The sequence below is a fragment of the Natator depressus genome, chromosome 11 (assembly GCF_965152275.1).
Source record: "Natator depressus isolate rNatDep1 chromosome 11, rNatDep2.hap1, whole genome shotgun sequence".
Taxonomy (NCBI): domain Eukaryota; kingdom Metazoa; phylum Chordata; order Testudines; family Cheloniidae; genus Natator; species Natator depressus.
In genome coordinates, this window is record NC_134244.1 from 21,386,451 (window position 1) to 21,398,829 (window position 12,379).

At 35.9% G+C, this 12,379-nt stretch overlaps 1 protein-coding gene across 1 annotated transcript in view; it reads right to left on the reverse strand.

Annotated features, from left to right (window-relative positions):
• LRP1B (LDL receptor related protein 1B) overlaps positions 1-12,379 on the reverse strand; it is a 1,292,938-nt gene that overhangs the window by 412,135 nt on the left and 868,424 nt on the right. Inside the window, exon 32 of the mRNA XM_074967293.1 lies at positions 9,638-9,787. Within this exon, the coding sequence (XP_074823394.1) occupies positions 9,638-9,787 (150 nt within the window). The remainder of the gene's footprint in view (positions 1-9,637; positions 9,788-12,379) is intronic.

Here is a 12,379-nt window from a genome sequence, read left to right on the forward strand (position 1 = left end):
AAACTTGAACTTTGTCTCAATACACTCATAATAACGGCTAATCTGATGTGATTTCCTTGGACATAACACTAGTTCCAAAAAATCAGTCCCCTCGTTTAGTCTGGGCTTTCAAAATTAACTACTTCAGAAACCTGGTGATATTCTGCTGGACTCTCTTATCAAAGGCCAGAAGGACGTGAGATCAAAGTCCAAATATTTTGTTAGGAGTCTGTTAGGCTTGCTGATGGTTCTTCAACCTGTGGAATACACGCGTCTCTTCTTGGTTTTATTCTGAATACATCACTTTCCTCTGGTCTTCTGGGACTGGCCCTTTCATTTGCAGACTTGATTATGTGGAATTGACTTTTAATTCTCCTGGACCTATCTGCATTCTATTCAACACATATCCACATGAGGGTGTGATCTTTGTACACTTCATTGCTTTTTGGGCTTCCTTGTTGATTTAGGTGATGTCACCTTTATAGTGTTATAGTGTTGATATCATCCCTTGCTTCTAGGGAACTGAGAGCTGCCCTCAAACATAGGTCACAAGTGTGATGATCCAGAAACTTTTTTTCTTAAAAAAGCCCATTGAGGAGGTCCTTAAAAGCTGCCTCAACCTTTTGATGGGGATGTTTGTTCACCTTACTATCTCAAAAAAATGCATCATCTACACTGAGATTGTGAAAAATCTGTATATCCTAAACCAGGGATTGGCAACCTTTGGCACACAGCCCGCCAGGGTAAGCCCCCTGGCTGGCTGGGCCCGTTTGTTTACCTTCCTCATCCGCAGGTTCGGCCGATCGCAGCTCCCACTGGCCACAGTTCGCCGTTCCAGGCCAATGGGGGTTGCGGGAAGCGGCGTGGTCTGAGGGATGTGCTGGCCACCACTTCCTGCAGCCCCCATTGGCCCACAATTCAAGAAGGATATTGATAAATTGGAGAGGTTTCAGAGTAGAGACATAAGAATGATTAGAGGATTAGAAAAACATGCTTTGTAACGACAGACTCAAGAAGCTCAGTCTGTGTAGCTTAACAAATAGAAAGTAATGGGGTGATTAGATAGTTTATAAGTGCCTATATGGGGAACCAAAATGTGATTATGGGCTCTTCAATCTAGCAGAAAAAAGGTTTGATCCAATGGCTGGAAGTTGAAGCTAGACAAATTCAGACTGGATATAATGCATAATTTTTTTTAACGGTTAGAGTAATTAACCATTGGAACAATTTACCAACATTGTGCTGGATTTTCCATCATGGACAATTTTTAAATAGGATGAGGGTTTTTTCTAAAAAAATATCCTCTAGGAATTATTTTGGGGCAGAATTATGGCCTGTGCTTTACAAGAGTTCAGACAAGATTATCACAATGGTCCCTTCTGCACTTAGAATCTATGAAAAGATGGGCTTCTTTGAACTTTTGATAATCAGCACAGTGCCACCCTTAGGGAGGAATTTCCTATCTCCACCAACAAAAGGCCAGTACTTCCCAACTGGTCCTTCATCAGCCAGGAAGGACAGGATCCAAGACAGAGGCTGTGACACAAACTTCTCCTAAATACATCTAGAATCTCTGTAAATAGTACTGCCCAAAATTCAAGCACAAAATATCTAGCAATTAGCCCCTCCAGAAAATGAATTTTCTTCATGGTCCTAGCCAGATCTGCCCAAAGCTATGAGTGTTTATCTGCAAAGTAAAGAAAAAATGTCTTCACAACAGGAGGCATTTGCAACAGCAACAGAAAGAGTCTGGGTTATATAGGCTAGATAACACTCAGAACACATCTGCTGAATAAGAGTCTTAGCATATTCGCATCTCAGAGACATAGCATAAGAATTAAAAAAAAAAGATCTTCATGACACAAGCTATCAGCTTCAGAGCAAGTGACTTCTGACACTCCCTCTTCCATTTGTTGTTACAGGGAACCCACAAATCATGGTGATATGTTCGGGTGAAGCCAGGGAAGAGGCTGCCAAGAGACCTTTCTGCCTGTTATTGAGTACAAAAAAAGATCATTATGGAGTCGTCACAAAATACTGCTGAGCATTCATCTGGCAGTAACTTATTTTTGCTTGAGAACCCTCTGGAAGCACTCAGATTCTGTTAGCTTCAAAGGGTGAAAACAAGACCTCTGCTGTGAGAGAAAATATGGGTCCCAACTAGAGCTGGTTGAATATTTTTTGTAAAAAAAAAAAATAGCTTTGTGGGAGGAGGGGAGGTTGTTTTGCCAGCAGAAATTTTCACCAGAAAATATCTATTTTCTCTACCTTTTTGGTTTTCAAAGAAAACATTCTAAATAAAAATTTGTGAATTTTGCTTTGTTTCATTTTGATGTGAGAAATGCCACAGTCTTTTTCTTTTTAGGAGAAAATAAAAGGTGAGATAAAATGGGTTTTTCCTCATTCACTGAAATAATTTTGCTCCAGTCTTAACCTCATACTGTAGGAGGTAATGATCAGTCCATGACATCAGAATAATATCCATCCCTACAATATCTTATCCTGACCCTAACACTAACTTCAGAGAGTGCACAGATATATGGGTTAAGACTACGGCCATCTAACACAGCCCCACAAAACCATGTGCTGCACCACATGTCCTGCAGAAGAGACCCCCCATCCTCCCTCCAAGCAAATGTTAAAAGGATCATCAGCCTCCTTTGTATGCCTCAGGTTACTTGTTGAGTCAATCGCTCCAGGCAAATCTTAGGAGGGTTGCTACTGTCCTTGTAAGCATTCCATTACCAAACCCACCCTACAGATTACACCTCAGCAAAGAAAGGGCCTATGGAAACTAAATTCCAGCAGTCCTTTGAAATACTATGCTAACCTTGCTATAGCTGTTGTTCCCTGTGTGCAATATTAAACAAAATATTAATATCTTCAGTTATGATATGTTAATCAACTAAAATTTGGCCCTGACATTACATCTTTTCTAGGCAAGTCCAGTAAAGAAAGAAAGTTTAAGCAGTCTTCTTTCCAATCTTTCATTATAAGGGGGTTGAGAGGGTCGGGACACCATCACTACTGCCACCACTAGCCCTTTAGAAATCGTGTTTAATAGCTCTATTTTTAGGGTGTTTTATGAACCTTTTGTCAAATTGACTTAATATTTTCTTCCAATAGACTACCTCAATCCCAGAAGTAACATAATTTTGATTTTGTCTGTACATGAGGGATGAAAAAGGGGACCAAATTGGGTGTATGGGGGGAAACAATTTCAACCATAACTTTCTTTCGTCGGTGCTGCTTATTTATGTATTTTTGAAATGAAAATAATATAAACTTCAATAATGTAAGCACTGCTGCATGGGAAATCAATGTCAGAGAAGCAGTTACTATAAACACATATTACTGTAATCTAACATTTTCTAATTGTTCAGAATCTAAATGCTAAATAGATTCTAATTATTCATTTGTATAAAATATGATCCTGGAGCGGTTTCTGTATGAAGAATGTGTGTTTCCAATTTTCCTGCACTCTCGTACTTTTTTTTAGATTTTTTTTTAATTTAAAGGGGATCAAACCGAGCACATCTGAATAATCTTAAATAAAAATATAATCACTTTCAATTCAGAAATAATTAATTAATAATTTGATTAGAATTCAAAATGACCTCGGCAAATAGGAGATTTGGTCTGAAATCAACAAGATGAAATTTAATAAAAACAAGTAAAAAATACTACACTTAGGGAGGAAAAATCAAATGCACAAATACAAAATGAGGACAAACTGGCTAGGTAGTGTACTACTGAAAATGATCCGGGGGTTAACATGGATCATACATTGAACATGAACCAACAAGTGATGCAGCTGCTTACTGTACTCTAGCTCCACCCCTCACACATGCAACCTGCCCAAGAAGAATTCATAACTGGGTTTCAGGAAGGACACAGGTGACATAGAGCTACACACGCTAACTTTATATTACCTGGGGACATCCCTTATGTCGGTGAAATCCCCAGCATAACCTTTGTGTTGCTCTGGGAGCACAGAGAGTTGGGAGCCAAGATCTGGCCCTCTGTATACTGGCACTTGGGGTGCTCTAGCAAAGCAGCAATCTGACATCTTGTTCCTATATAATTAATACAGAAAACTTCACATTTTTTCACCACTGGATGTAAGCAGAAAGACTGGTTGTACCAAAAGCTCCATTCCAGATAGCTCGCCGTACTGAAAATACAGTTTCCTCTCTCCTTTTCTTTCTGAATAATATGTCCAATCCATTTCTGCATCCCTCAGTGGAACATTTAGTCAGACTATTTTGCTTACTGTGCTGCTAAATGAGACTATTACTGCTCTCATAAACAGTAAACTGTATCTAGACCACCTACCTCTCCTGCTAATTCCCATCATGTAATTAGACAATCCTAGTATCTTTGTTCTTAGATCACAGAATCATTTTTTTCACAATAGACATTAGAATTACAAAACTATTCACCATAAGATGATCTCATCACTAGCCCTTGGAGCATTGGCCTTCTTTGGATATAGAAGATAAATGGTCTCCTGCATCTACACATTTTAAAAAATCTAATAGATCAAAATACATCACACACTGATTCTTCCATCTTCCTCTCCATTATTTTCAACATGAGTCCTAGGTGTTTACAAAAACTTTTTAATAATTAAAAATATTTCAATAGAAATATAAAAAATATGGATCTATTTTTGATTATATTTCCTTAAGAAGGCCTTGGGGGAGAAATAAGGGGAATAGGGTGTAAAAGGTGTTAAGAAGACTGTAAGGTATAGAAGAGCTGAGAGTTACAGGTCTCAATCACATAAGAAAGTTGGACTGGGAGTTTAAGTATCTTGAAGTCAATGCACATCCTGACATTTCAATTGTATGAAAGAAATATGAAGTTCTAAAGTCTAGATATCCTGGGGAAAATCCTCCCATGACCTACCTGCCAAAAATCTGAGCCAGTCTGAGTTGGCCAGCTATAACTAAGAGCTAAAGAGCAAAGTGTTTTGATTCAATTTGAATGGGCAATATCAGATAACTGCATGATTCCAAACAATCCGCAACATTTCTACATTTGACTGTAAATGTTCCTTATAAGCAGAATTTTGGAATGAATCTTTCAACTTCATTCATTCATTCCTGAATTCTAATTAAATGTTAGATTGAATTCATTTACTCTAAATGTACCACAATCCAAAATACAACTTTCCCCTCAGCCTAAACAGTTCATTAACAATTGTATTTCAAACTCAAAATAATACTCTCATAATGGAATGATAGTCAAATATCAAAGTATAAAGACAGAATAAGAAAAAAAGATTATAAAATTATCTTTACACAAACCTATGTTTTATCTTTAAATATAGTTCGTGATTTAACATAAAAAACACTTTGAATGTTTTTAAAGAATTTCACCTTTACCACATAGGAGAGGATGCATCAACACTATTTTAAGCCTTTAAGTGATATTCCTAAATTTAAATGATTTAATTGTTGCATTTATGCTAATGAGAGTGTTCTCCAAACACTAATTACAATCTTGTTGCTGAAACCAGGCTATAATATACATTACAATAGTTATATTTATCCACTTTGTAGGGTAATTAGCATTAAGAGGAACAACATATTGGGAAACAGCAATTTACAGTGACAAAAATTGCTACACTAGAATTGCATACTGTCCTTTGGAGATTTCAAGCAGTACCCTGAATGCAAATTTTGATGGGTCATTAGTTTTCATTAATGGTAGTTTGAGTACTTAGGAAGACAACTATGCATTGCACTTAGCACTGGGCAAATTGCCTAGATATATTTCATATATTACTGTTAATGTAATGAAGTGTTATGGCAATTAGAAGACTGATGGCTTGGAAAATTTAGGTACATGTAACTGAGTATTTTTGAACTAAGTAGCACCTCTCACTACAGAAGTAAACGGGACTATTTGTATAGTTAACCACTACTGATGCCATTTTGTTAAATTAATTCAAGACCATATCAAAATCCAGTAGTTGATCGATCAGTTATATCAAATTAGTAATCCAATATAACTGAAATTACAAAACAAATATATCTTATAGTTCAGGCATTTTCTATATGAAATATTAAAAGTATAGTAATTTTACTAGATTTTGGAATGTACTGTAATATGACTAGTAAAATAAATATAAATATTGATTCATTTTCAAAAGGTCATCCTGTTAATGTATTAATTCCTATTAAAAGGCATATGTTGATGCTTTTGAAATGCTCCTGCTTGAAGTTCCTCAAAGGCTTCTTCAAAACTTCAAAAACGGACTCCAACGAGACACCGCTGAATTGGAATTAATTTGCAAACTGGATACAATTAACTTAGGCTTGAATAAAGATTGGGAGTGGATGTGTCATTACACAAAGTAAAACTATTTCCCCATGTTTATCCCCCCCACACACCCCCCGCTGTTCCTTAGACGTTCTTGTCAACTGCTGGAAATGGCCCACCTTGATTATCACTACAAAAGGTTTTTTCCCCCCCACTCTCCTGCTGGTAATAGCTCACCTTACCTGATCACTCTCGTTACAGTAAGAAGAAAATAGTCTCTAAGGTGCCACAAGTACTCCTTTTCTTTTTGCGAATATAGACTAACACGGCTGCTACTCTGAAACCTCTCGTTACAGTGTGGCACCTACTCGGTCTCACCAGCCTTAGCTGTTTTTTTGCCTTGGTGAGATGGCCTTGGGTAAAACAGTCCCTCTTGGCTGCACAGGGGCAGTCCGTATTTCTCTCAGCCAGTGTTCTGGCTTTTTTTCTCCCTTATGGGAGGGAATGCAGCCTCCCCTCCGGGAGAAGCTTGCTCGCTTGCTGCTACTCGCCTACTGGTAGCTTGACTCCTTCCCTCTCTCTCTTTCCCCCCCTTCTCCCAACAGGGGAGGGTTTAAAAGAATCCAAATGGGTCCTGATTCTGTGCCTAAAGAGGCCATACTCTCCTAAATCAGATGTTGCAACACTGAACGCAGTAGTGCCTAAATATCTTTAAAAATCTGGGCCAAAATCCATAATATGGGCTTTAAAAAAAATCTAGATATCCCGACAAAAGAGATAACTAACTGAGAAAAGGAAGAAGTATTAATATAAAAAGATATTATTTTATTTTGGAAAGATGCAAATATATATATTAAATTTATTTTAAAAATATGTAGCAGCAAGTATCACATGGTAACATGAACTAACTGCACTCTATTAATTCTTAATGTAAGAAGAACATGAAACGTTTCTATTCTGATAGTACCAACAAACTGTTTAATCTGAAAGCATTGACTCTCTTGATCTCAATATTGGTAACAATTACTGAGAGTCTCAACTGCAGACTTCAGGCAGATATATAATCTAGGAGGACATCACAGTGAAAGTATGAACAAATATCCTTATTCCCGTCATAAAATACCTCCTATAGTTCTCTAAAGGAAAGACAATGTTTTTATTCTATTAGCATTGATTTATACAAAAGACCTCAGTTATAATCAAGTCAGTGAAATTATAAATTAAACATCTTTGAATCTTTTTAAGACAAGAGTTAAAATACACAAAGATCTTTTTTCCTCAGTTGATTTCCACAGCACACAAAATTTAATATGAAAATATTATTCTGATATTGAACCTATTTTAGCAAATTGCCAGTGGAAACATATTAATGTTGGTTTGTATTTATGCTGTGACAAAAACTCTGAAGTTCAGCTGATGCTCCATGTATTATTATTCAATGTTAGTAATTAAATGCCAGCTATGAAACCACCTATTTTATCTGTATGTATAAACATAAGCAAAAATATGGGCAGATATCTATACATACCAACATAAATCAAGTTTATTAAACACACCTGATTTCACATAGCTAAAACCAACATCACTGATTTATATGAACTCAGCTGGAGACAGAGGGGTGCACATAGGGAGAATTTTGTAAATCTTTCAAAAACTGCCCAGTGGGCTATTAGCTATTCTGAGGTGGGTTGTGTTCTCTCTCTCTCTCTCTCTTTTTTCATGTGAAAAAATTCAAAATGTCTGTTTTGTTCTGATGCAGAACAGAAAACAAACAAAAAAACCCTTAAGTCTTTATTTTTTTCGCCAGGGCAGGAAAATCATTCTCGTCATCAGGAGAGTCTTAGTCATCAGTATCCTAGTGTCACCTCCCAGCTCCCTTAATTTTTTCAGTGTTCAGCTTTTCTAGTTAGATGTCCTGCCTCTGTTAAATATCTTTATGTTTTTAAATGCCTAAGCATATATAAGACTTCAATAAGTGGACCTTAAGTTCAACTTGGGGGGCTCATGAAGAAGGGTGATGGGGCCATGACCATAAAAGGGATTCAGTTTGCCTCTGGGGGAGGACAGGAGAAGTCTCTGTCTTCCCTAGAGCAAAGGGATAATGCCTGCCTCTAGCCTTCACACAGGGAGGATTGAAGTCTCCTTGCACACCTCCTCACTGCTATACAAAAATCAGTGACAATATGGCTCACAGGTTTTATTGTCACCATTTCGCATTGAGAACTCATTTCTAATTTGCTGTCCACTATCAATCCAAGCTCTTGTGCAGTTGTCACAGTATTGCGTCACGAACTTCTCTCCCATTTAAAAATGTCCATATTTTGAATAGATATCTCCCACAGGTATTCCGTGTTTTAGTTTGAACTGAATCATACGTAGTTATTTCCTGACCACATTTCTAACCTTCCTAGACATTTTCTTTTAGACTATACAATTTTTTGCAGTACTTCCCTCCCCAGGTAAAAGAGACATTGCTTATATCTGATGGAGGAGGAAAATGTGTTAGAGCAAGAGAGACAACTCTTAAATCCTTATTTCCCCAATTCAGAGTCCACCATGCAGTCAGAGCCAACCGGGGGGGGACGGGGGACGGGACGGGACAGGACGGGGACGGGGGGGACTAATGTAATACATATTTGTTTGTTTTGCTGGATTTCTTTAAGAATAACAAATGTTAACACTAAGATAAGTAGTTTAATTATTTATAAGCTTGTAGGAAAGTATTGTGCAGAAGAGAAAGGTATGGAGACAAGCTCCTAAGCAGCTTTATCTGTTAGAAAGAGAGGAAAGAATTGTTATTCGGGGCAAGGCTATTTAGACACCCTCTGCCCCTTCCCCACAGTACTTTTTGATACCGCTCAAAAGGATTCTGTTAGTGCCTACCAAGGCACGTGACTCCCTGGAGACATATTTATTAAGGTAAACATAGCAGTTTAGGCTTAAGTATAGAAAAAAATTAAGTGGTAGTTTAAAACTTTTTTTTTAATTTTTATCTTCGCATTAGGTGTTGGGGGTTTTTTTAGGAAAAAAAGGATAGCAGTATAAATTTGGAATGTAGATGTGAAATAATACTATTGGAATAAAATAAAAATCTATACGAAACTTTAAAATGTATATAGAATGTCAAATCATTTAGAAATATGTATCTTTATAGTAAGAGGCTTTAAGTTCAGACTTCTATGACCTCTGAAACCATTTAGCTAAAATTTAAATATATATATATATATATATATATATATACGTGCGTGTGTAAAATCACTGGTGAAGTTCATTTCAAGTGTACTACTTGCACTAGTACAGCAGTAAATTTTCCAAGCATTTTTCATGTCCTAATTAATTAGTAGCCAATCAATATAAAGAATAAGTAATATAGTACCCCAGCACTTACCCATGATGGTTAAAGCTGTAGCTTTTGTTAATTCTTCTTTCATTGACTCTATTATTTCTAAATTACTACCATCCTGGTTGCATCTATTTATGGTTCCGTTTCCTGAACTGATCCAATAAAGCTTGTCCTCCAGATAATCTATAGATAGACCTGTAATTAATTTATACAATTAAAACATAATTGTGGCCTCTTAACATGTAATTTTAATTCATATTTAGGCTATTTTTATCAAAGAAAAGCACATTCAAAGATTTTGAGCCAGTAACAAAGAAATCTAAATGTAAAATGTTCTCTTGTTTTAATGTATGTTACAAAAGCAAAGATGAAAGCACAGTAAAATAGACAATTTACAGTGAAAAATAGCTTGTGTTTTGAGATAGATTTAATTCTATTCATATTTCCTCCTCACAAATGTAAATTTATCTGTAACTGACTAATGGAAGTACATTTTGTGGCAGTGAACAACTAGCTGGATGAGCTGAGGTCCTAGGAGAGGTCATTAACTAACAATAAATGCCCCACAGAGGCCATTATTGCTATTACAAACTGTAAAAGTACAAAATAGAGAAAACATTGTAATCACCTGTGTATTCAAAACTGGAAGAGAAATGACTTTTTTTTTAAGGCTGCTGATTAATTGCAGTTAACTCATGCGATTAACTAAAAAAAATTAATCATGATTAATCACAGTTTTAATAGCCCTGTTAAACAATAGAATACCAATTAAAATATATTAAATATTTTGGATGTTTTTCTACATTTTTGTATATATTGCATTCTGTGTTGTAACTGAAATCAAAGTGTATATTATTTTTTATTACAAACATTTGCGCTGTAAAAATTACAAACAAAAGAAATAGTATTTTTCAATTCACCTCATACAAGGACTGTAGTGCAATTTCTTGGTCGTGAAAGTGCAACTTACAAATGTAGATTTTCTTTTTTATTACATAACTGCACTCCATAACAAAACAATGTAAAACTTCAGAACTACTTCTCGTTCAATCAATCGCTAAGACAAATAGGTTTGTTTACATTTACCAGAGATAATCCTGCCCTCTTCTTATTTACGATATCACCAGAAAGTGAGAACAGACATGTGCATGCCATTTTTGTTGCCGGCATTGCAAGATATTTACTTGCCAGATATGCTAAATATTCATATGCCCCTTCATGCTTCGGCCACCATTCCAGAGGACATGCTTCCATGCTGATGATGCTTGTTAAAAAAAATAATGTGTTAATTAAATTTGTGACAGAACTCCTTGGAGGAGAATCGTATGTCCCTGCTCTGTTTTACCCGCATTCTGCATATATTTCATGTTATAGCAGTCTTGAATGATGACCAGCACATGTTGTTCATTTTAAGAACACTTTCACTGCAGATTTCACAAAATGCAAAGAAGGCACAATGTGAGATTTTTAAGCATAGACATCCTTATTCTAAGGATAAGATTTAAGAATCTGAAGTGACTTGCCAAATCTGAGAGAGACGAAGTGTGGAGCATGCTTTCAGAAGTCTTAAAAGAGCAAGACTCTGATGCAGAAACCACAGAACCCAAAGCATCAAAAAAGAAAATCAACCTTCTGCTGGTGCCATCTGACTCAGATAATGAAAATGAACATGCGTTGGTCGACACTGCTTTGGATTGTTATCAAGCAGAACCCGACATCAGCATGGACGCATGTCCCCTGGAATGATGATTGAAGCATGAAGGGACATATGAATCTTTAGCGCATCTGGCATGTAAATATCTTGCGACGATGGTTACAACAGTGCCATGAGAACACCTATTCTCACTTTCAGGTGATATTGTAAACAAGAAGCAGGCAGCATTATCTCCTGCAAATATCAATAAACTTGTTTGTTTGAGTGATTGGCTGCACAAGAAGTAGGACTGACTGGACTTGCAGGCTCTAAAATTTTACATTGTTTTATTTTTGAATGCAGGGTTTTTTTTTGTAAATAATTATACATTTATAAGTTCAACTTTCATGATAAAGAGATTGCACTACAGTACTTGTATTAGATGAATTGCAAAATACTATTTATTTTATTTTTACAGTGCAAATACTTGTAATCAAAAATAAATATAAAGTGAGCACTGTACCTTTGTATTGTGTTGTAACTGAAATCAATATATTTGAAAATGTAGAAAATATCCAAACATTTTAAAATAAATGGTATTCTATTATTAACAGTGCAATACTTATGCAATTAATTGCAATTTTTTTAAATTGTGCAATTAATCATGATTAATTTTTCTAATTGTGCGATTAATGGCAGTTATTTTTTTTAAATCATTTGACAGCCCTATTTTTTCCCTCCATGTACATTCAAGATTATGTTTGCAATACTGGAGGCCCTTAAAAGATTAGAAATTTAACCAAGAAGAAAGCAAAACTTCTTACTAGATTAATAATACTAATTAAAATTCTACTTCAAATTATGTTAACCAGAATTAGACACTCAAGACAAGATATACAGAAATACTTTCAAAATGTTATACTGACCAGATGAAGAAAATAAAATGCTTGCCAGATCTAATCAAATCATTGCAATAGAGGGAAAAAATATGGCAAAGTGAAAAATATGAGATGATGGTCTTGCAGAATTCTCCTCCTGAAAGGAGAAGACTATTTCCAATCTTATAGTAATTGCAGCACATCTCCATGATGGATAGTTGACTTTAAAAAAAGAGCAGAACAACTGTGAAAATCATTCCCTGTGTCTTTGATAAA